At 41.8% G+C, this 26360-nt stretch overlaps 1 protein-coding gene across 7 annotated transcripts in view; it reads left to right on the forward strand.

The window, feature by feature from the left end:
* grip1 (glutamate receptor interacting protein 1) overlaps positions 1-26360 on the forward strand; it is a 458415-nt gene that overhangs the window by 137941 nt on the left and 294114 nt on the right. For 2 of the 7 annotated variants that reach the window (XM_059978358.1, XM_059978368.1), the window contains exon 1: positions 6234-6515. The exons of the other annotated variants lie outside the window; for them this stretch is intronic. In XM_059978358.1, the coding sequence (XP_059834341.1) occupies positions 6383-6515 (133 nt within the window). In that variant the 5' untranslated portion in view covers positions 6234-6382. Of the gene's footprint in view, positions 1-6233; positions 6516-26360 lie in introns of those variants that run through there. 7 annotated transcript variants of the gene reach the window in all.

Here is a 26360-nt window from a genome sequence, read left to right on the forward strand (position 1 = left end):
AACCCTGTTCTCATCTCAGTCTTGTATCGTGTCTTGATTCTGGTCTCAGATATTCCAGCACTTGGGTCCTAACCATCCCCGCCTTAGTCTCTCATCACAATAGGCTGGACTGCTCCTGTAACGCTGCTAAAAAGCCAACAGCAAAAATGTGACAGCTTGCAATTATGGGAGCATTATTTCAGATGCAATTTTGTCTATAGGTGGTTTGGAAAAGTAATTGTAATGGGGAGGATTGGGGCAATTAAAGGTAAGCATTTACTGACACAGATCTTTCTGTTATTAGCTCAGTTAATTGGACAAGCCCTTTTCAGCTCTTAATTGCAAGCTTCGTTGTGATAACCACCAACACATTCTTCCACAGCCCCCTTCCACATAAATCTTGACAACTTTGCTATGTTGTTAAAAGCTGTAAGAATTCTGACCCCATATCTTTAATCAGGAATATATGTTAATTTTCCAGCTCAGCTTTAAGCAGAGAATATAGAACAATAGGGTACCAAAACAAGCCCACTGATCCACCATGCCCTTGTCAGCTATCATGCCCATCTGAAATAATCCTACCTGCTATCCATATCCTACTTGTACATGTTTTTGTCTAAATGCTGCTTAATCTTTGTTGGAGAGTGTTTCAGTTCCCAGCACTTTCCCCGACAACATATTCCAGTCCCTCTTTGGAAATAAAAATGTGTCCTGACGAAGGGTCTCGGCCCGAAACGTCGACAGTGCTTCTCCTTATAGATGCTGCCTGGCCTGCTGTGTTCCACCAGCATTTTGTGTGTGTTGTGTCCTGTAAATCTCCTGTAAGCAACCTCCCTCTTACCTTAAAAAAAAATGCCCCTTGATATTTGACATTCCTGCTCTGAGAAGACTATTCTCACCCTATCTACCTATTCTTGGCCTCTAGTACTTTGTCTTGATATTTGCACCTTAGTCTCCTGAACTTCAGAATGGAACATCCAAGTTCATCCACCCTCTTCTTATAGGTAATACTCTCCAATACAGGCAACATTGAGATGAACCTCTCCCAAGCCTCCGTATTCTTTCTGTAATATGGTAACCAGAACCCAACACAACTTTCCATTTGCAACCTAACCAAAGTTTGTTACAGCTGTGAAATGACTTCCCAACTTTTACGCTCAATGCCTTGACTGTTTAAGACAAGCACACCATGTGCTTTCTTTACTAGCCCGTCCACTTGTGTTGCTACTTCAGGGAATTGTGGGCTTGCAACCCCAAGTTCCCTCTGTACATTAATGCTACGAGCAGTCTTGCTGTTTACTGTATTCATTGCTCTTGCACTTAACCCCACAAAATGTACTTGTCCAGATGAAACCCCATTACTCTTATCGCCATCTTTTTGTACTCCTTTGACAACCTTCCTCACTATTGGCAATTCTACCAATTTTTGTGTTGTCTGCGAATCAGACCACACCATTTTCAACCAAATATATATTAGAAACGACTGAGGCCCTATCACTGATCCTCATGGAACAACCCTGGTTGCAGCCCTCCACTCAAATTAACCCCCCTCTATCACTACTCTCTGTCTTCTATTGCCAAGCCAATTCTGAATCCACCTACCAAGTCATTGTAGGTTCCACGTGACAATCTTATGGATCAGTTTACCGTGAGGAACTTTGACAAATGCTTTACTGAGGTCCATGTAGAGAAGACCTACCGTCCTATCCTCATCAACCATCTTCAATCCTATAAAAATCTCAAACCAGTTTGCAAGAAATGGCACACCTTGCACAAATCTAGGCTGACTATCTCTACTAAGGCCATGCTTTTCCAGATGTGAGTAAATCCTACCCTGTAGAATCCTCTTCAGTGGTTTCCTACCAATGATTTAAGGCACACCTTCCAATAATTTGTTGGATTGTCCTGACGCCCTTTTTTGAAAAGCAGATGTTCAATATTCAAGTCAAATTAAATGTATTATCAAAGTACATGTATGTCACCATATACTACCTTAAGATTCATTTCCTTGCAAGCATTTACAGGAAAATAAAGAAATACAATAGAATTTATGAAAAGCTGTCCACAAAATCATTGGTTATTCTCAGTTTTTTGTGACCTCACCTTTGGTTGAAGAGATCACAAAGACCACTGTCGAGGCTGCAGTATCTCTCAGTATCCAAAGATAGAATCCATCAGCCACTAGGGTCTTATCAACCTTAACAATCTTAAAGAGACTGAACACCATCACCTCCTTAATATCAACATGCTCCGAACTATCAGCATACCCCTTCCTGATCTCACTATCATCCATATTCTTCTCTTTGGTGAAAACCAACACAAAGAACTCATTTGGTAGCTCACACGCTTCAGGCTGCAGGCATAAATCCCATACTTTTTCCTTGAGTGGATCTATCCTTCCTTGCTTTTACCATATGTATAAAATGTCTTGGGATTTTCAGTATTTCTACTTACCAAGGACATTTCCTGCCCTCTTTAACCTTATTAATTCCCAGTTCAAGTTCTTTCCTGTTTTCTTTGTGTTCCTCATGGTGAAGTCTTCACCTGGGACACTCAACTGCATGAAAGATTATTTCCATATTTGTTTTACTGACTTCCCATACATCACCTTTCATAAATCAATTTGTTCCATTCACTGTTCTTGTCTTCTATTCTAAGCACTGTTTGAACATTGATTTTGGCTCTCAATTCCCCGGTACCTTTAGGTTTCAAATTCACCAAGCTCAGTTTTAAATTTCATGCCCCTACCACGTTGAGTCATTTTCCCTTGAATTCTAGTTCTGTTTGACAGCAGCCTTTTGCACATTACTTTTCCCTTCCTCCACTCCTGTTGTCGATGACTCAGCTGCCTCAGCCCAGATTCTGCTAACTCTCTTCCTAAACCCTGCTGCTAATAGCTTACATCATAAATACAGCATTCCTCCAAGAAGACCGCAGCCCCGTCGTGGTATGGAGGCTTGCGTGTGCCCCAATGACCCGGAGAGCTATGCTGGCCGGAGTCAGGGCTTTGTGCTTTGGCTCTTGGTAGGGTCACCCATGCCAAACTGGTCAAAGGGTAGAGGCCAGACAAAGGGTGGCCCACCGGTCCTTCAGGTTCAGGGGCGCAGATCAGGGTGAACAACCCCAACTGGTAAAAGAAAACTGTTACAGAAACAGCAATGACAATTCTTTCTACATCTGAGTGTGATGGTATTCCTGAGTCTCCACCCGGGACTTGCATGACAGACAGGCGTGAAAACTGAGAGAAGGCTACTGACGTGATGAAGGAAGAAACATAGAAAAGCTATGGCACAATCCAGGCCCTTTGGCCCCCAAAGCTGTGCCGAACATGTTCCTACCTTAGAACTACCTCAGCTTTATCCATAGCCCTCTAATTTTCTAAACTCCATGTAGCCATCCAGGAGTCTCTTAAAAGACCCTATCATTTCCACCTCCAATGCCGCCGCTGGCAGCCTATTACACACACTCACCACTCTCTGTGTAAAAACACTTACCCCCGACATCTCCTCTGTACCTGCTTCCAAGCACCCTAAAACTGTGCCCTCTCATGCTAGCCATTTCAGCCCTGGGAAAAAGCCTCTGACTATCCACATGATCAATGCCTCTCATTATCTTGTACACCTCTATCAGGTCACCTCTCATCCTCCATCACTCCAAAGAGAAAAGGCCGAGTTCACTCAACCTATTCTCATAAGGCATGATCCCCAATCCAGGCAACATCCTTGTAAATCTCCTCTGCACCCTTTCTATGGTTTCCACATCCTTCCTGTAGTGAGGTGACCAGAACTGAGCACAGTACTCCAAGTGGGGTCTGACCGGGATCCCATATAGCTGCAACATTACCTCTCAGCTCCTAAACTCAATCCCACAATTGATGAAAGTCAATGCACCATATGCCTTCTTAACCACAGAGTCAACCTGTGCAGCTGCTTTGAGTGTCCTGTGGACTTGGACTCAAGATCCCTCTGATCCTCCACGTTGCCAAGAGTCTTACCATTAATGCTGTACTCTGCCATCATATTTGACCTACCGAAATGAACCACTTCACACTTACCCTGGGTTGAACTCCATCTGCCACTTCTCAGCCCAGTTTTGCATCCTATCAATGTCCCATTATAACCTCTGACAGCCCTCCACACTATCCACAACACCCACAACCTGGTAGCCCTGAACACCACCAGAGGTGAGAATCTTCATTACTACCCTAAATGCCAACCGTGTATGGGCAGTAAGGAAGTAAATACTATATTCAAAATAGACACCTGATCTCATTTCTGTTGTTCTCACTCAATTCTGGGTTTCTGTCATTTATCCCCAAGGCATCTTGTCACTTTTTTTAACCACCTCAAGTGGAATATTAATCAACATGATTGATTGAGAGAGATGAGCATTTAAGGTTGGTTTAATTGCTTTAATATTACAATCTACAATATAATGACAACCACAATAATTGCAAAGACTAACATGATAATTAATATTTCAATCAGGGTAATGAACAAAATTATTTTGAAAGTCTTGCATGTGTGAGGCAGCTATTGTTAGCACTACTAAATCTTTATTTTAAAATAGCTACTGAATGTAGAGCATGCACATTGGAGAAAGGCAAAAAGAAAGCAAATGCCTTTGGAACATTGCCCTGGCTGCACTGACCTGGGATCCCTCATTCTTTTAAGAGTAACCAGACCATTCAGCTGGAAGGAAATCCAAGGACAAAAGCATAATACTGTCTCTCAGATTTCAGACAAAAACTGACAAGTCTGTACTTAGTTAATGTTTGTTCATTGAGCGTGAAATGAAACGTAGCGGCGTTACTTGGATTTATTTGTAGATTTATAGCAGTCGTTTAAACTCTGAAAGGGATGAATTGTTGCTCTGTTGAAATTATTTTTGTGAGATTGTATCACATTTAAAATAACTAGACACAGGCTGCTGGTAAAAGCTGCAAGTTTCAACTTCTTTCCCAATTCTTCATTTGCATAATGGAATTCTGGCAAGCTAAAGATTAATGTAATAATTTTGTAATTAATTTGATTTTTATTGGCTCTCTGCTCATTCAATTAGGGCTGAGAATATTTTAAATAGCCTACCCATTCTTTCACACTGGACTGAAATATGAAACTTGGATTATGGCAACTTTATTTAAAACCTGCATCTGATTTCTCCCGTTTTCAAATGCAGTAATAAAGACTGTAAAGTTGATTCAGAGGTTGACGACGAAGCAGGTTTGGACTGAAGATAATGCACAGAGGCAATCTTGATGGCAGCATTGCAGAAGACCCCGCTCAGCAGCCGAGGAAATGGTTCGATAAATTGCAATCAAAAGCTCCGGTGCCGATTGGGAACCTCGGCTGCCTCTGCACCCTGGATCACTGGAGTATGAGTCAATTTTAAACAATCACACTAAATCAGCAAACAGTGGCGGCCTCGGAGTGAGCAAGTGAGGCATGTTTTGTTTTGCATTTTTATGCATTCCTGGCTTATCTACAAACTTGCTTGATTGCCAGCCCTTGAAGCGGTTTTGCATTTAAAACTACATCGACTATGTGGTTTGTGGGTTTGCCCTCCTCCGCCATCCTCACTCTGATTTCGAGCTGCAGTTAATATAATCAGTGATGTTCCATTGTCCTCTGCTGTCTCTGAAGCTTAGAAGCTCAGATGTAGGATAAGGAAACACACTGTGCTCTGAGCTCCCTTTGTTTGTCCCTGCTTATGAAATCTGCTGGAGTTTCACGCGAAATACCTTGAAGAGGGTATTGCAGGCAATTAACAATCTGAATACATAGCGCCCACTGGGTTAAGGTGTCAGTTTAAACAGCTGCCCGTCCTCCTTCCCGCTGCTCTAATTAACACCTAGGCACTTCGCAGCCAGTGGGAGTGGGTTGAACCATTTAGCCCGTCGGGCTGGCGTTCTGCTGTTAGCAATCTCAAAGCCCAGCCTGACACAACAGTTCTGCTATTCGGCATCTTGTCAGGCATCGCGTGGCTTGTGATGAACTAGAGGAATTAATTTATCACCGTTTCTTCTGCCTTTTCAGTTGGTGCAGTCTGTTGAAATTAATGCACGCCCATCCCTGTGATGGAATAAGTAAGAGAGACGTTTGAGAGAAGGCTCCAAGAATATTCGAGCTATTCGTTTGAACTTTGTTCATCGTTTATTTCGTGTTTTGGAGCCGCGCCAAGCCCTATTTCCCTGATATTTTGCAAACCTTAGTTTGACACCTCCGATGAAGCCCCTTTGATTATCCGTTAGATAATTAGTTCTTTGTCGAAGGTGTTCGGGGTTCTGTAGTTTGAGGTAGCGGCGTGCAGCTCCCTCGTTGATGTTTGTCTGCTTTGTACTGAACTTTGTTGCTGACAAACAGCCCCTTGACGGGGGACGGGTTAGCGAAGTGCTCGCGTCAGGATGGAACGCTTTTTGAACATGATGAAACAAGTGAAGAGAACGAGGAGGAGGAAAAGCAAGAAGTATAGGCCGGAGGAGGATTACCACGAGGGTTATGAAGATGTTTATTATTATGCTTCTGAACAACTGCACAGTGAGTATGACACCAATAACTACTTTATCATTTCCTGCCAGAGGCGTAAACACCCCAGTGCCCGGTGTATACAATCTATGTATGGAAGCTATTTTACGTATTTATGTTTATATTGTTTTTTTTTAAATTATCGTGTTCTTTATCTTATTCTGTTGTTTTGTGCTCCATCGGATCCGGAGTAACAATTACTCTGCGTACTGGAAATGTCATTAAACAAAACTGAATCTTCTTGATGCGGTTCGTTTCAGCTGAATCTGTGAAATGATTCTCAACAAGCTGATGGCAGCGTAATGACACATGGGTAAACAAACTGTGCCTACGAGACTTTCCTCCCGGTATTTGCCAACAGCCTCAGGCGGGCGGGCGTTAATGTCTCCGAGAGAGAGAGCAATCCAGTTGGATGTGTGCTGTCTCTTCGCCTTGACTGACACGCGTTCTTGCTGTGTGTGCGCTGCCCAGGGACTTCTCCATGCCGAGCGTCACTTGACAAGTGGTTTGATTTGAATAATTTGCACAGCTAAACGGGCAGTAATGTCCAGTGCACACTCCGGGCTGGGAATCAATTATTCGGCGTGTTTTCTGAGAGCTCTGCCTGTGATCTTTCCCTATTCTCAGCGGGCAGAAATGCCCGAGGTTACCACTCAGGGAAAAGTGCATGTGGCGTGGACGACTTCGCGCATCCAGTTGATTTATCTTCTTAACGCATTTGGCTAATGCAAAAGCTTTTGATATCAATTATAATCAAACGTCGTTTAAAGTGAGCTGTTTTAATCTCTCCCAAGTTCCTCTGAGGTATATGTGCTGTTGGCATTGACTCCGGTTGAAATGCTGTTTTTAAATCTTCTCCAGACATAAGTATACATTCAGCAGTCACTTCATAAGGCACACTAGCCCATCTGCTCCTTATTGCAAATATCTAATCAGCCAATCAGGTGGCAGCAACTCAATGCATAAAATCTTAGAGACATGGTCAAGATGGTCAGTTTGAGACCAAAGAGTGACTCTCAGAACTGTATACTGCATACGTACTTTAATAATAAATGTACTTTGAATGGGGAAGAAATGTGATCTAAGTGACTTTGACCATGGAATGATTGTTGAAGCTAGACAGGGTTGCTTGAGTATCTCGGAGACAGCTGATTTCCTGGGATCTTCCTGCACAGGTCTCTGGAGTTTACAGAGAATGGTGCGATTTTTTTTTAAAAAAAAACAGCCTGTGAGCAGCATTCCTGTGGGCAAAAATGTCTTGTAGATGAGAGAGGTCAGAGGAGAGTGGCCAGACTGGTTCAAGCTGACAGAAAGGTGACGGTAACTCAAACAACCACGAGTTACAACAGTGATGTGCAGAAGAGCATCTGTGAAGCCAACTTTGAAATGGATGGACGACAGCAGCAGAAGATGACCAACACACACATAGTGTTGATTTCATTGGGGACAGGGAGGTGCTTCATGAGGTAACCACCGAGTGTATTCATCATGATGTTATCACCAGGCTGATTATGGGACAAATGCAGCCAAGTGCCCTTTATTTGGGCTCAGTATCAAAAATTAACTATGCAGGACGAATAACCAGGGTAGGACCTTTTGATAATTTTTTTTCCCCCATGCCTCTGGTTCAGGGCTTTACCTGTCAATGTGGTACGGGCAGTGAGGCTGTAGCAACAGAGTTTAGCCTGAGGCATTTTTGGTTTGTCCTGAGATGTAAAATTAATGCAGACAGGAGTAAACTTTTACTTTACCTTTTAGATGTCAAAGGAATTAGCTTTTCTGGTTTTCCTTTGATTGCAACTCTATATTTAAACAAGCCCTTACCTGTCCTAATACAAACTTGCATTTTCCAATTGAGATTCAAATGCAGGTTTAACAAAGGAAGCTATGTATTCTCAGTGAAATGTTTTAAGTCTTATAACAAAATGGGGCTTTTTTTTGTACTGTTTTCATTTATATGTTGACTATTTGTTGGACAAAGTGTCTTTAACCCAAGTAAGAATAACTTACTTTCAGGGTTAAGGTCACAATCTACTTTTTAATAGTTGCTCTAAGTAAAAAATAATAGTCCCTCAAAGCCTTCAAGTGTGTTCTGATAGAGCAAGTATGTTCATAGTGTTTTCCACCCCTCCCGAAATATAGTCCTTTTTCCCAGGTAGCTAACTTGATAGATTTGAGTGACTGACATTGGATGGTTTTGGGTGGAAATCTATCTGTGACTGTTATTTGTGGTAGTCTTTTGACACCGAAACACTTTGTGTAAGCAGGTATCAAAACCCCCTCCTCTCTGCCTTGTTTATTTCCTCTCTCTCTGTCATCAGGCAAGCATTGCTTTGTGGAGGAAAGTTGTAGATTAATTTTCATTGAGGTTTGACATGAGATTTTGTGGTTTGGAGGAACTTTCCATTGTGCCTGTACTTCTCAATGCCACTGCTTTTAATAAGCTCTGAAGTCAGTTTATAGTGAAGACCTTTACCGCTCAATGCCAGAGTTCTGTGCAGGGCAAGATGTAAATTGTGTATGGACTGCCATTGTTCCATGTAGAACAAAGACACTGTCCTCTTGAAGATGCCATGCAGAGGAAGTTTTTGTGACTATTGTTCTGAGCCTTTTCTCAGTCACCTGTGAAGTGCTTTTGAAATGATTGAAAGCTTCCAAGTTTAAGTGCTTTCATATAACACGTACTCCAGTCCTTTTTCTGGCTTTATATCTGGGAACTCGGCTAACTTACCTAGTTTTAATGATCTAGCCTTTGTTTAAAGGTTCACTTGATGAATTCTGATACTTTTGCTGTAATGCTGCTAAACAAATGTTCCTTTTCCTAAAGTAACTACCAATGTATCAGATTTCTGGGATGATTTACCAATTAGTAGACTTTTTTAAAGGAACTAAATTTGGGGGGGGGGGTTTGTGACCCATCTGAAGGCAATATTTGATTTTCTTATTAGGTTGTACTGTAGCTTGTACTTGGTTTTAATATGTAGCATAGTTTGCTTATTATCCTGCTCTTTATTCCCGCAGTGCAAGATACAAAAAGAATTATAGTCCTGGCCCAGTGTTACAGATGCATTAGTTTCTGACACCTGCTTTTCTAGAAGTGAATTGGAAGACCTAAACAGTGAAAAGAAAGCAAAGTTTATCATGAGTCCTGATGAAGGGTCTCAGCCCTGAAAGTTGACTCTTTATTCCCTTTCATAGATGCTGCCTGACCTGCTGAGTTCCTCCAGAATTTTGTGTGCAACTCTGGATTTCCAGCATCTGCAGGATCTCATGTTTGATGTTTATCATAGGTTGCTCTGTTGCAAAAATGACAAATCTTATTCAGTGATAGCCAGACAGGTAATAGGTGCTTGATGCGATGTGCTGGGAAGAATTTGAACTGTCTAGACATCATCATCAAAGAGCTGTATTTACTTATAATTTAATGCCACATTGCATCAAAGCTTTATTGAGATAACTCTAAGATACATTCAAGAGATTGGAGGCAATTGAGTTTAATCTATCAGGGAACAACGTGGTGATTACCTGCATAAATTTTCAATGTTCACTTGCAGGATAGCTTAAACTCTTTTTATTAGTTTACATTATTGAAATGGACTTGGGGCCACTTTATCAACACAGTAAAATGAACCAGAATATATAAAATCACAAGATTATAGATTCTGTACTAAAGTTCACCCGCAATCACCAGTTTTTACTTTTGCTATAAGTACAAACTGAGCTCTGGGTATCTCCAAAACCCCTTGTTTTGGAACTCTAGAAACTAATCAAAATTAAAACACAGTTGCCAGTGTATCTGTCTACTTTTTTTGTTTCTTTTTAGTGATGTGCTCACATATAAAGTGGTGGTGTAATGATATGTGCTGTTCACATTCTTCTTACATATAACCCATAATTAATTATATAGACAAATAATATATTTACAAAATTGCTCAACTATTACTAAAATATTAAATACACTACACCTCTATCTTGAACAAATTGTTGCTTTTCAAATTTTTGCCGTTTTTCTTAGGACTCTTGTTTCTAATGTTAAAATGGTTCTCTACCCCTTCCTCTGTACAGATATGTCCTAATCCATTTATTAAAGACATTGAGTATTTCTGGGAGAGTATCGATAATCTATCACTTTTCATCTTGACCTGTTGCCACATCTGTCTTTTTAAATCTATGATTAGATCATAAGATTATTAATTAATAATACTTAAAATTACAAGCAAAGATGCAAGTTAAAACTATTCTGAAGAAAACTTAAGCCTAGTGAACTTTGTGAGATCTTTGGCCAGGTCCTCCGTGGAGGGTAGGACTTCCACAGTGTGTTGTTGAAAAGAGGAGTCCATGTTTCCCTGAATGTGGTGTTGTAAGAAGCTGAGGAGATGAGAAAGGGTTTTGGCATGCTGGCTGTAATCAGTCAGCACATTGAGAAAAGAGGTTGGGATGTTACGTTACAGTTGTTGAGGCTGCATTTGAAATATTCTGTGTGGTGTTGGTCACCCTGCTGTAGGAAAGACACCATTGATCTGAAAAGAATGAAGAGGAGCTGTATGAAGATGTTGCCAGGATTGGTAAGTTGGGAAATTAATCATTGGTGAATAGGAGAATATGAGGGTGATGCTGCAGAGGTGTATAGATAGGGTCAGTTTGCACTATGTTTCCCCAGGATTGGAGAATCAAGAACAAGAAGGCATAAGTTTAAGGTGAGACGGGAGAGATTTACTAGAAACATGAGGGGTAACCTTTCACTCAGAGGCATGTCTGTATATGGCTGCCAGAGGGTTGTTGAAGGAGGTACATCATTTCATAGGTACTGGACGGGTGGATGGAAAGGAAGGATTTAGAGGGACAGAGACTAAGTATGGACAAAGGGACTGCTTTAGATGGTTGTCATTGTCAGCATGGGCCAGTAGAGCCAAAAGGGCTGTTTCCATCCTGTTCAACTGTATGACTGACTTGGCTTACCTCTGACCTATCCTCCTGCTGGTGAAAGGAGAGGGTACGAGATGAATGTAGCCAACATAATGAAGTGGGGGCTGGATGTTGAGTCAAGTCAAGTTTATTGTCATCTAACTGTATACATGCATACAATCAAACAAGACATTTCTCCAGACCAGGGTGGGAAGCACAGTAGTATACATAACACACAATAACTTTGGAAAGTAAGAATTAAATCTAAAAATGAATTAAGCATAGATAAAGTAAAGTATATAATTAAATATTGAAGGGTACAGTACAAATTATCCAGTGATATTTCGAATGTGATGCGGCAGGGAGTTCAGAAGCCGAATGGCCTGAGTGAAGAAACTGTTTCCCATCCTGGCCGTTCTTGTCTTTATGCATCGGAGTTTCCTACCTGATGGTAGAAAGACAGAGGATGCTGGATAGCTGGGTGGGGTCCTAGATAATACTAAGGGCCCTGTGTACACGGCACTCTGCTAAATGTACCCGAGGGCTGGTTGTGAGACCCCTATGATCCTCTCGGCCATTCTCACAGTCCTTTGTAGGATGAAAAGGGCAAGTATTTGCGTAAATAAGAAGTAGTGTAGATGTAATGAAGTGGCATGTCTGGGTTTAATAGTAAAACCCAAACCTGAGCTGATCAGAGTCAATCCAAACCTAAACTGATTCGCAGGCAATCTTTTAAAGATATTAATGTCATTAATATTGCTTCATTCACACGATTGCTCGAAAGGTAATTCTACCAAAGTGGATGGTAAATTTGGAAGGCCTTATAGAAAAGGAGTGGAAAATCCAGGATGGGACCCAAGTCTAAATACACATTTACATCATGGCTCATAGATGTACTGTATACCCCTGAAGGGAGCTTTTGTTTTTAATAATTTTGTGCATGAAAAAATAAGGCAGACTTTGAACCACCACTACCTCGGCTGGACAGTTGTGGTTGTTTGGCATCGTCATCATTCCTGACACTGAATTTATGTGCTCCTGGTCAGCAGTCTTTGTCACGCACTTGCTCATCACATATATGCACTGATGCAGCCGTTCAGCGGTCAGATTTCCATCAGTGACGATCTTGGCAAACTGATTAATGAATTTAATTGATGCTCTCTGATCAGTAGAGACTTTATCACAACAAATCCTTAACAAATTAATGTTGTGCCTTTTCTTAAATTTCTGCAACCAGCCTGCTGAATATTCATAATTACCTTCAATTTCAGTTTATTGTGTTAGATCTTTGCTTGTTTCGTGATCAGCATATTGTTAAGCGGCAGATGTTCACTCCCCTGATGAATCCACTTTTTCAATACACGATCGAGATCTTCATTATTTTCTTTATGCAGTGTTTTTCTATTTTTCCTTAACTTCTGTTCAATACTTTCAGGATAGAACTTTTAACAGTTTGGCCTTCTGTTTGTTCAGGCCGCTGATGGCAATCGTTCCACCACCACTCTCCTCACTAGATGCTTCACACGTACACAGCTGTCGTTTTTCCAGCAACTTGACTTTCTGTGTCATAAATGCTTCCTCTCGTCCTTTTCACTATTACCAATTGGAGTAACTTCAGGCCTTTGAGACCTTTTCAGTAGAGCTGAGAATAAGTGTGAAACCCATGGTAATTACTGTGAGTAATGCACAAAGGTCTGGCTACGACAATTGCTGAAAACAAACTGGCAGCAGCAGGCCCCACTCAGAATATGTGAGGTCACTTGTCAAAACTCGCTGTGGTGCACAGAGACCTGTGCATTACCTGGGAGCCTTCCATTTGTGGGATTTTCCATTTGTGGCGTCACGTCAGCGCTCAAAAAGAAATTCCAGGTTTTGGCTTTTGGACTTTTGGATTGAGGGTGTTCAACCTGTATAGCACCAACAACCTGGGTTCATTTCTGCTGACGTCTGTAAAGAATTGTGCGTTCTCCCCATGACTGCATTGGTTTCCTCCTGGTGCTCCAGTTCCCTCCCCCATTCCAAAGACGTGAGGGTTACGTGTGTAATTGGCCAGCATGGGCTTGTTGGGCTGAAAGGGCCTGTAACTGTGTTGTATCTAAATGACTATAAAGTTCTGAGCTAGCTGAACGGAAATCCAAATGTATAATTGGGCTATGAACCCAACTTGTCTGATGGGGCCTGGTTAAGGTAGTCTGCCTCTGATTAAGTCTGATTTCTGTGTTTTATGTTCATTTGCATTGTGGGACTTTCTGGAGATGACATTGTAGAATCTAATTAATTATTCTGTAATTGTAAAGGCAAAGCAAAGCTAATAAAACTATGGTTGATCTTGAAATTGCTGTTAAAGAATTAGTTTTTGACATTCAACGCTAAACTGGTATTAACGTTATTATTGCCAGTTATTATTAAATTATGACCATTTCTCACTGCCTCTTGCACACTGACTTTCCTACCATGCCTAAGTATGTTTCTTAAGTGTAGACTTGGATTGGCTATTTTGTCATGATCGTATTATTGTCTCTCAATCTGGTCCTTGGACAATAAAGGAGATTTCTGGTGAGCTTCCTTCTCTCTCATCTCAATTATCGTGATCTTATTTCTGCCCCAGCTGAATTAACTTGAAACTGGCAAGGTCAAGAATCAAATTTCAACTTGTCTTGGTGCTTACTCCTAACTATTCCGTACGGGGCAAGTTACTTTGAAACAGTCACTGATGTAAAGTCAACATGTATAAATAACTGGAATTGGAGCAAATATGGTTTTCAGTGGCTTGAAGCACTGTCTTCAAAAACACAGCAATGTATCAGGCATGTGACTTCATAAATTGTATTCATTGATTTCTGTGGTATGCTGACCCAGGCAGTTCATTCTAACACATGCAACGCAATTCTGAAATCTGAAATAACATGAAACCAAAAGAAGGAGCAAGATTTCTGCCTGCACTGCAGAGTTTCTCTTCCTCCATTGACTGGGAATAAAAAAAGCTGGGTTCTCCACTGGTAAATGCCATTTGTGTAAGTGAGTTCCACTGCAGAGTAAGGACTCAAAACCACTTAATTCACTGAGCGGAACAAATGGATCTGTCCCATGGGAACAGCTATCAAAAGCTTGTCAATTTCTAATATATTATGCATGGCCCCCCTGAGTATTCTCTCAGAGAAATTACCCAGGTTATTTCTGCAGTTGCCATCTGCGGAGAGCTAGGCAATCACTGGACCAGAACGCCCTTAATTCTTGTTCCTGAATGTAGTAAACATTTATTTATTTATTTATTGAGGGAGCCCCACGGATCAGGCCTTCCTGCCCATTGAGCTGTGCCACCTCACAGTCTCCAGATTTAACCCTAGCCTAATCACGGGACAATTTACAATGACCAGTTAACCTACCAACTGGCAGTATATCTTTGGACTGTGGGGAGGAAATCGGAGCAAGCTCACGCAGTCATGTGGAGAACGTACAGACAGTGGCAGGAATTGAACTCGGGTCACCTGTACTGCAAAGAGTTGTGCTAACCACCACGCTACCATGCTGCCCAGTATGTGTACAAAAGGCTTAGGCACCATAGCTATATCTATATTCAAACACTGTTCCATATTTTTCCCCCTTCATTGTCCTCTGATTCTGTCTCTCCCCTTTCTTATCTCACCCCTTGCTGTGCTTTCACCGCACTTTCCAATCTTCCCCTTAAAGTTAAAGTCTGTCCCAAGCCTTATAGGCTCATCAGGCCGGTGCTTCTGCCAGTTTCCATGGCGTGAAGCGACTGAGAGTACGAGACTGCCCCTCCAGATAGGACGCCAGTTTATCGTGAGGTTAACCCCCAGCATTTTGCCGGTACCCATTTTCAGCTGCGTGGACTGGAGCAATGTGTGGTTAAGTGCCTTGCTCAAGAACACAACACGCTGCCTTGGCTGGGGCTCGAACTCACGACCTTCAGATCGCTAGTCCAGCGCCTTAACCACGGCCTCGCTCCACACAAGCTTCCACTATCTGATCCAAAAACAATCAATCCTTCGGCTTCAGACCACATTGACTTGTGGCTGTGAATTCCAAGTCTCTTCATGGTGTTGTTCTCTTCTGCTGCCTCAGCCATCCCCTCCTGGTCACCTACCAACAGGAAAGATATCAATAACATTCAAGGAGTACAAGGATGTTGCCAGGGCTTGAAGACCTGAGTCATAACGAAAGGTTGAATAGGCTAGGACATTGTTTCCTGGAGCGTAGGAGATTTGATAGAGGTAGACAAAATTATGAGTGGATTATGTAGGGTAGATGCAAATAGGTTTTTTTCCACTGAAGCTGGGTGAAACTAGAACTGTGGGTCATGGGTTAAGGGTGAAAGGTAAAATGTTTAAAGGGAACTTGAAGGGGAACTTCTTCACTTAGAGGGTGGTGTGAATGTGGAGCAAGTTGCCAGAGGAAATGACAGTTGTGGATTTAATTTGAACATTTAAGAGAAGTTTGGATCAGTACATGGATGGGAAGGGTATGGAGGGCTACGGTCCAAGAACAGGTGCATGGGACTCGGCAGAATAATAGTTCAGCATAGGTCGAAGGGTCTGTTTATGGGCTGTAGTGCTCGATGACTCCATTCCTATATCTTCAGTCAGGTGTCTTCATTCCACTCTGTGAGCCTTTTGTTCCATCTCCACAAATCCCCCACTTTTGTCTAATCTTTCTCTAGATCTAATAGCTGGTGTGGCAGAAAACTTCTCAACTTTTCCACTGCCTTTCCTCACTCTAACCTAGTCTCCTCTGCTCTAGTATCACTTCATCACTGACAACCAAACCCAGCATTGTCTTCAGATGAGGTGAATACGGTTGTGGTTTGATGAACTTGTAGCGGTGTGCTACACGCAGCGCTAAAATTACGACACGGAGTCGGTAACTGCAGTCGAAGGAAAAAACTTTATTCGAAAACTTCAGCCTCACTTTTAAGCCTCTGTCAACCTGCCCCCCGTGGCGCAGAGGCTCCAAAGCTCTGTGCTCGCAAACCCCCGTAGGCTATCTAATTGTGAGTCGGTTCGGATACGCTAGGAAATGGGTCGCCACAAACTGATCTTTACCTCAGAGATGCTGAATGTCAGCTTACAGACAAGTCCTCTTATCTCCCACTGGGTCATTGCCTCACAGATAAACATCAGGCTACTTATCTTAGACTTATCACTCATCTCATTTCTGTAGAATTTCTTCCCTCCACATCCTCTGGCCTAATGATCCTCCAACCTGCACATTCTCCTGCTAACAGCGGGGTTAACCTACTGTTTCAGTTTGCTTTTGTCCCATGGGATATTCTGTTCTTTCCTTCCCTTCCCAGTTGTATCTTTGTCAACTCTGAGGCACCCCACCACTGCGCTGGATTTCCTAGTCCCTCGGCTTCATCCTCACCACAGCACATGATCGCTCTACACCTCCATCCCTTTTTGAGAAGGCCAAAGACCCTTTCATCTCTTCCCCGCAGTTCCCCTTCACTGCCATCTCCAAGCCTGACTGAACTTGTTCCTCTATTGAAGACAATTCTCCTTCAACACAACTCACATTCTCCAGTTAAAAGGTGCACAACATGAGAAGTTCCTTAATTCAATCTTCCTCAAGCCCTCCCTGTCTGCCATCTCTCTCTAGAATGACAGTGAGTGCACTGATGCTGTACCCAGCACAGAGAAAATTCAAAGTTTCTTTGCAGGCAATTTCCTTCACATGCAACACGAGTGAATCTGCAGATGCTGGAAATAAATTAAAAAACACAAAATGCTGGCAGAACTCAGCAGGCCAGACAGCATCTATGGGAGGAGGTAATAATGATGTTTTGGGCCAAAACCCTTCATCAGGAGCGAAGTAACATGGGATGGTCGAGGGGGTGATAAGAAGTGGGGGGAGGGATGAAGTAGAGAGCTGGGAAGTGATAGGCTGGAGGGAAATGGGCTGGGGGAAGGTGGAGAATTGTGGGAAATAAAAGAGAAAGAAAGGTAGGGCTGGGGGAGAGATTATAGTGAGGGGGGGAAAAGAGAGAGAACCAGACTAAAATAATAGATAGGGATGGGGGTAAGGGTGGGGGGCAGGGGTATCAATGGAGGTCTGTGAGTTGAATGTTCATGCCGGCAGGTAGGAGGCTACCTAGGCGGGAGATAAGGTATTGCTCCATCGACCTGCGTGTGGCCTCATCTTGACGGTAGAGGAGGCCATGGACAGACATGTTGGAGTGAGAGTGGCATTTCCTTCACACTCTCACTTTCATATGGTTGTAATCTGACTCCTCCCTCCCTTCCTCTTATTTCCATCTCTACAATCAAACTACTAGTTTACACTGCATCTTGTAAGGACTCCTTTCATATTTCAGGATCAGGTTTATTATCACAGGCATGTGTCCTCACTTGCTCCTGTCTCTTGAGGTAATCCCAGACAGCCCCAAGTGTTGAGATCAGGGCTCTGTGCAGGCCATACCATCTGTTGTGTAGCTCCTTGTTCTTCTTCTTGCTGAAGATAGTTCTTTATGACCTTAGCCGTGTGTTAGGTGTCATTGTCCTGCTGTAGAATGAAGTTGGGACCGATCAGACACCTCCCTGATGGTACTGTGTGGTGGTTGAGAAACTGCTTGTAATTCTCAGCACTGAGGATTCCATTAGTTCTGACCAGATCGCGAACTCCAATTGCAGAAACCTGTAGGGAACCTCTGCCCTGCTTCACTGTTTGTTGCAGTCAATCATCCATCTCTGGTTCTTCTGCACATGAACTGCCTCCTGTTTGAGTCAAAGATTTCAAATTTTGACTTGTCAGTCTAGAGCACTTGCTGCCATTGTTCAGCATCCCGGTCCTTGTGTTTTTCTGTGTGGGAGAGTCTCTTGGCTTTGTTTCCACTTTGGAGGAATGGCTTTTTGGCAGCAACTCTTCCATAGCAGGCTACTTTGGCCTGTAGAGGAGTGTACTTGGGTTCCAGTGGATTCTGAGGGTTCAGAGCAGATAACAGTGCTGGACTACTTCTGAAAAACTTTGGAAAGTTTGATGTATCACTCATCTGCTGCATGCAGTTTCTGTGGCTGACTGCTGCATCTCAACCTTCCCTGTTCTTTGTGCTTCTTCAGAAGAGCTTAGACAACGCATCTAGAAACTTCTGTCTGCCGCCCAGTTTCCACTTGGGACAGACCTTGCTGATGCAGGATGACCACCTTGTGTCTTGTTGCTTTGCTTGCTCTTGCCGTGGTGTAAGGACCAGTGACTTGAAGGTTAAATTGTCTCATTTGACACACACACCCTCACCTTGTAGTTTGATACCTTCTGCACCCGTTTCTGTTTTAGTTAATCAGTTTGGTTCATTCAACTCATTATGTCATTGATTATTACCATCCTGTTTGTTACCTTTGCTTAATCATATACTGGGCTATATACATAAAGTAATCAAGTTTGTATTAAAAAAGTGGTTATTACTTAATATGTTTAACAAAATCTCTTAACATAATTTTTGGAAAATTAATGTTTGGAAATCTAAAATTTGTTATTTTCTACTGACACACTAATACGGAAGACAGAAAAACATTAAAAAATCTAAGGTGCTTAAGACTTTAGTACAGTATTATATGTATGCATATGATGCAGGTTCTATGTTTGGTAAAATGTGTTAAGAGTAATCATGAATTTTTCTGAATACTTAAACTGTTAAATGATTTGTTAAACTTGCAAAAACGTTTACATCACTAACATTTAAAAAAAAAACAAATTTTAAATGCTGATTATCCATCCTTATCCTGACCCGTCATAGCTTGGATGGTCATAAGCTGAAAGCAATAAATTATATTTCTATAATGAATAGAATAAATTTAATATTTGTAATGGAAGAAATGTAGTGACATTTATCAGACTGTTTCCTGGCACAGTGATGCCTCCTCTGAGGAGAGACAACACAGGCTGGGCCTAAACTCGAATCTGGAAGAATAAGAGGTGATCTCACAGGTACAAAAGAATGTGCTCACACTGTTTTCAACAAAATCAACAAAACTGTTTTCCCTGCCTGGTGGTCACTTGAAATAAAGATCAGTCCCTTACAGGGATTCCCAATCTGGGGCCCACAGCCCCTTTGGTTAATGGTAGGGGTCCATTGCGGAAAAGAGTAAACAGTTGATATTTCGGGCCAAGACTCTTCAGCAGTCCTGATGAAGGTCTTGGCTTTTCCATTGATGCTGCCTGGCCTTCTGAGTTCCTCCAGCATTTTGTGCGTGTTACCTGTGATGATAGTTTCAATGAATTATGGACCTGTACTCACAGATCCCTTTGTTCTACCACACTCCTCAGTGTCCAACCGTTCATTGTAAGTGTCCTACCATGGTTTGTCCTCCCAAAGCGCAACATCTCATTCTTGCTTCAAACTTCATCAGTCATTTTCAGCCCAGTTTTTCCAGGAAGGCTATCAAAACTTGCAGTAGGATCTGGACCAGCCGGAAAGATGGGCTGATAAAATGGTAGATGGAATTTAATGTTAAAGCTATGTCCCAATCCTAGTATCAACCACAAATTTGCCACATTAATCATTAATATAGATGACAAACACAACAGACCCAGCACCGATCTTTGTTTTGCACTACATGAAACAGGCCTTCAGTCAGAGAGACAGAATAGCCTGACAGAATATACAAATTGACCACTGTTTAGCCAAAGGCATTTTATTTGTCCTCCAGGCTATAAACTTTATCTTCAGTTTAATTGCAGAGTCAGTTTAATTCATACCATTGCTATTTTTACCAAAAAAATAGCGATTTCATGTGTCACACAACATTAATTAGTATATTTAAATTATCTGTGCAGGCAGTGCTCTTGTTACTTGGCATTTTGAAAATAATTATATTGTACCAATCTGAGGCCTTGTTCTAGCTGCTACCAATTGTTCTTTGCAGTTTCTTTTTCCTTCATGAGTTATTTTCCCCCTTCTGTTTTTGTAATTCCATTTGGGAGTAGGCTGGGTGAGATGGGCAGTGGGATTTGGGGTATCCTCTTGTAATAGTTGCACCTTGAATGGGTAAAAATCAAATGGTTTTGTGAGAAAGTAGAATACAGATTGTATGAAGAACCCAAAATGGAAATACTGTAAAGACAGACAGACACACACACACACACTCACACTCACACACACACTCACACTCACACTCACACTCACACTCACACTCACACTCACACTCACTTTGGATGCTTTGGATTTCCAGCATCTGCAAATTTTTCCCATTTTAGAAATATTACAGGTGGTTTTAGAATAATATTATGTTGAAAATACTGAGCAGGTCTTGCAGCATCTATAACTACTGAAAGGTCATTGATCAGAAAGTCTTTTTTCTTTCTTCATTTATGGTCCCTGACACGTTTACAGCATTTTCTTGATGACTGGATTGTGCGCTATTTTGCTGGTTTATGTAGTTTTGAGTTTTAATAAAATCAATCTTAGAATGAAACAGTACGAGGCCTTTTGTTTGCTTTAGCCCTTTGGCAGGATTGTCCATTTAACGTCCCCTGCAAATCTTTTAAAAAGACTCCAGATGAGCTTTGAAAATAATTTATTTTGAACATAGCCCTCTGGTGATGTGCAGATCAACCATAAACTTGTGGCTGAGGCAGTGCAGGAAAGCACTGTACATCATCAATAGTTATAAGTTGGAGGATTGGCTATTGACGAAGCCATCTTTCTGAGCTTTATGATTGGAAAGGAATAAAAGAAATTGATAAGGAGAGAAAGCACGCCATGGCAGTCATCATCTACTGCGTGAAGAAACTGATTTATAGCTCAATTTTCAAAAACTGGCCCCTTGTATCAGTATCTCAGATCTACCCTGTTATACCTCCTTAAGTTCTTACATAGTCTAATAAGATCAACCCTCACTCTTCTTGACTCCGAAGAATATCGAACGCAGAACAATCCAACACAGTATGGGATAGATGGCCCACAATGTTGTGCTAATCTATGTAAACCTACTAAATGATCTATCTGACCCATCCTCCTGCACAGTTCAAAACCGTCAGTTTTCTTACATCCATGTGCCGATATAGATCTAACTTCTCTTGTAGTCGTGATAGGATAGCCCCCTCAATCCTGCATTTATTATCAATGTGCTGGAGGAGCTCAGTAGGTCAGGCAGCATCCATGGAGAGGAATAAGCAATTGAAGTTTCAGGCATCATCAAGACATCAAGTACCTGATGAAGATGGTGCAGTTTGTCATCAAAATGGCAGTCGTAATCAATACCTGTATCTGGCTGGAAGCCCGAGAAGTGTTTATTCATCATATCTGTTGGAAGAGCACTGGATCCTTCTTCTGAAGGAACCTGATCACTCAATGTTACCTTCTTTGGGTTTCTCATAGCTTCATACCACACTGCAGGGAATTTTTCTGAGGCTTTTGGAAATTCAATTCTTAAGTGTTAAGCAAGATGTTCACTGATGGGAAAGTATAATCGTAATTTGAATGTTGCTTCATTTGCCACCTTTAAGGAAAGGGGTATGAATATATAGAGGAGGCCGTGTATCCAAAATATTCCTTCTGTGTCAATATTAACAGTATTGCAGGTACATTTCCATTTTCAATTGGTCCTCCCTATATCACATCTCCTCTGATGCTTACAATTTTAATAGTGCGCTTGCATAGTGGGACGTTTCTTTCCATTTTTCAGCATGCTAAATGCCTGGGGGTACTTCAGGCAGTTGTTGTCGTGAACTGTGTGATTTTATCCAACACTGACCTCCCTAACCTCAGAGATGAGCGTTAGGCTCTTGCACCATGCTTGACAATGCTCTAAGGGGATGGTTCGAAAGATGGTGGGTGGGGGAGGGGGGGGGAAGAAAAATAGCACAAATAATTAAACAAATTATTTAATTTGTTTTTTAAAATTAATTGGCCATGTTTTTTATTTCATTTGTGTGTCTCACAATATATTTCTTATCATTGTATGCTCAAATGTTAGTTCTTGTGTATTAAATTTATTTAATTTAGATGTTACATTGCTTTTCAGCCACCTACGGCTGTTTTTATTTTTTGACTGACTTCGCCTCTCCTGGCATCTGTGTAATTTTTCTGCTCGCTCTCCTGCGTCTCCTTGTACCAGTGTTTCTGACCAGTGACTGTTAGGGGCACGGCATAGGAAATTAGCAATTCAAAAGCGTATCTTCTCTTTGTAATGTACGGGACAGTTACAAACAGCCGGAAGCCTTCAGACTTTGTGCTTTGCACGGTCACATGAAGGGATACATAAATATTCTAACAATTACTCCATTACAAATGCAATTGCTTCTGGTAGAAAATGAGCTCTCTAATTTTTTCAAAGAAAAGCTGAAGGGAAAAAAATAGTGGCACGTCTATAGTTATTTAGCATAAGCTCTCTCTGCTTGGTCCAGACTGTTCTCTACTAATTGCCATAAAATCTTAAAGTCAGTCACCTTATCAAATTATCTTTAGAGCGCATTTCCAGGTTTTTATTTTCAAAAGCACCCTGAATATCAGAGGGTGTTTTTGAACTGCGATCCTATCAGTACAATTGAGACGAATATTTACAACATGGAGTGTGCGGTTGGACTGTTATTTAAATGTCATTCTTAACTGTAGGTCCTGTGAGCTGTAATGATATCTTTTTTCCTTTGCTCAATTTTTTAGATATTTGTAATGTGCAGCCTGAAGAGTTTAGTTCTTCTCCCAGGTGGATATCGATATGGTGGAATTTGTTGTTATGTGACAATGGTACAATGCAATACAGAATAATACTTGCAGTAGGAATTATACTGTATGTATTATATTTAAAAGCTAAATAAGTAGTGCAAAAAAAAGGAAAAAAAAAGTAAGTAGTGTTCAGGGGTTCAATGTCCATTTGGATATTGGATGGCAAAGGAGAAGGAGCTGTTCCTGAATCACTGAGTGTGTGCCTTCATGCTCCTGTACCTCCTCCCTGATGGTAGCATTGAGAAGAGGGCATGTCCTGGGTGGACAAGGTCCTTAATGATGGATGACAACTTTCTGAGGCATCGCTCCTTGAAGATGTCCTGGATACTGTGGGGACTTGTGCCCATGATGGAGCTGACTGAGTTTACAACTCCCTGCAGCTCATTTCAATCCAGTTCAGTGCTCCCATAGCAGCCAATTAGCATGCTCACCACAGTACAAATGTAGAATTTTGCACGGGTCTTTAGTGACGTGCCAAATCTCGTCAAACTTCTAATGAAATATAGCTATGACTGTGCCTTCTTCATAAAAGCATCAATATATTGGGCCCGCAATAGGTCCTTAGGGATGTTGATACCCAGAAACTTGAAATCACTCGCCCTTTCCATTTCTGATCACTCAATGTATTCCTCTGTCTTTCCCTTCCTGAAGTCCACAATCAATTCTTTGGTCTTACTGATTTTGAGTGTGGAGTTGTTGCTGTGACACCATTCAGCCAGCAGATCTATATCACTCCTGTGTACCTTCATGTCCCTGTCTGAAATTCTGCCAACAATTGTTGTATCGTCATCAAATTTATAAATGGCATCTGGGCTGTGCCTAGCCTCACCATCCGACCTGCAAAACGATGGTCTTCCAGTGAGGAAGATGAGGATCCAGTTGCAGAGGGAGGTACAGAGGCCCAGGTTTTGGAGCTTTTTGATCACAACTGCAGGAACAGTTGTGTTAAACACTGAACTGTAGTCAATAAACAGCAGAGTGACATAAGTGTTAGTATTGTCCAGGTGATCGAAGAGTTAATGAGATTACATCCACTGTCAACCTGTTGTGGCAAAAGACAAATTGCATTGGGTCCAGATCCTTGCTTAGATCTTTGTTCATTGTAGCCATAACCAACCTCTCAAAGCATTTCATCACCATGGATGTGAGTGCTGCTGGGTGATAGTTGTTAAGGCAGCTCACTCTGCTCTCTTGGGCAGTTGTAAGATTATTGCCCTTTTAAAGCAGGAGGGAAATTCCGACTGTAGCAGTGGAGATTGAAAACGTCTTTGAGCACACCCGCCAATTGGTTGGCACAGGTTTCCAGACCCCTAGCGGGCACTCCGTCAGGGCCTGTCATCCTGCGAGGGTTCACCCTCTTGAAAGGTGTTCTGACGTCAGCCTCTGAGATAGAGATCACAGGGTCACTGGATGCTACAGGGATCCTGATAGCTGTCATTTTATTCTTCCTTTCTAAGTGAGTATAAAAGGCGCTGAACTCATCTGGGAGTGAAGATTCACCGTCATTCATGTTAGGTTTTGCTTTGTAGGAAGTAAATCCTGCTAGAGTTGATGTGCATCCAATTCTGTCTCTAACCTCAATCAGAATTGTTCTTCCGCTCTTGAGCTAGAGATACAGGTATGTTGTACCTAGCCTTGTATAACCCTGGATCAGCAGCCTACGAGTTTCCTGATTCATCCACAGTTTTTGATTTGGACATGTACAATATGTTCCTGTAGGTACACACTCACTTATACACACAGGTTTTAATGAAGTCAGTGAAAACTGTGGCATATTCATTCAGACTTGGAGATGAATACTGCCTGGTCCATTGACTCAAAGCACTGTAAGCGCTCGTCTGTCTCCATCGTCCATACCCAGGTCCTCTCCACTGGTGATGCAGCCTTCAATCTCTGTCTATACTTAGGGAGCAGAAGTACAGCCAGGTGATCAAAGTGTGCTTGTGGGATGATGGCACAGTAATTGTTCTTGGCGGTGTAACTGTGGTCCAGTGTGTTGGCTCCTCTGGTTCCACAAGTGATAATTATTTAGATACTTTTTCAAGCTGGCCTGGCTAAAACCCCCCAAGATGATGGGGAAGGCATCGGGGGTGGGCTGTTTCATGCCTGTTGATTACATTGCTCAGTTAGACATGGGCCACAGGAGGGATGTTCGCTGCTGCCAAAATGATGGCTGAAAACTCACGCGGCAGATAGGATAAATGACTCTTGATTGCTAGATGTTCCAGGTTGGGCAAGTAGGACTGGGATAGGCACACTCACCTTGTTCCCTTATCCTTCTACACTCAGACAATAACTTCACCACTGTGGCCACAAGATTCTCATCACAGACACCATTTTCATGTGTTCTCAAAACTTAGCTTGACTCATCCCATTTCTTGCAGCCAAACTGCTGTCTGAGTTATTAACATGGGGGTGTGGGGAGGGCAAAGCTCCTGGACTGTGCAGTCATATTCTCTGTCTTATGCATTCTGTTTATACTCCACAATTTTAAAAACCAGTACCGAGGAAGCAAAAGCTTTTAGCTTTGGCTGATATCGCACTTTCCATTCTCTAACCATGAACATTATCTCCACTTGGCAATTCTCCGAAAGTGAGCAATCTTTTGCTTTAAAGACCTGGACGTGATCTCCTGGTCGAAAAGCTCATACCAAGTCCACTGGCTTCTTCCAAAAAAATTTCACCCAACTCCAGTGTCGCAATTTTTACTAAAAGTTATCAGTCTTGCCTAAAAAAAACATGTAACTAACCTGTCTCCCTTCATCTACCTTCTAATTAAAGTCATCCTAAACACTACAGCTTTCACCTCCAAGGTCACTAAATGGTAGCATCTGTTTAAATATAGCTGAGATTAAAAAGAATTCATTTTCAGTTTTCTCCTTGCCCTGTCTGTTCCTTTCAAAACTCCTCTGGCACTGAAATTCTCTCAAATAGCTACATGTGAGTTCTCGCTTGATCAGCTCTGAAGATTTTTAGTTATAGTCTTCCTCCGCAAAGATGCAAAGCTCTGCAACCTTTTTACCATTTTTCACTTGCTTCATACTGGACAAAGGGAAACTAATTGTTTTTGCATGTGTACAGTCTATTTATAGGAAAGTATTGGCTAAGGTTTTAATAATCCTTCTGTATAGCTGTATGTTGAAAAGAACAGTGGTGTTTTATCAAATTGAGAAGCAAAATCAATATTTGGCCAAAATTTAGGTTATACTTGTGCTTAAAACAAAGCTTGCTGCTTGTGAACGTGGACACCAGCAGTTGACCTGTTTCAGAAA

Source organism: Hypanus sabinus, chromosome 8, assembly GCF_030144855.1.
Source record: "Hypanus sabinus isolate sHypSab1 chromosome 8, sHypSab1.hap1, whole genome shotgun sequence".
NCBI classification, from domain to species: Eukaryota; Metazoa; Chordata; class Chondrichthyes; order Myliobatiformes; family Dasyatidae; genus Hypanus; species Hypanus sabinus.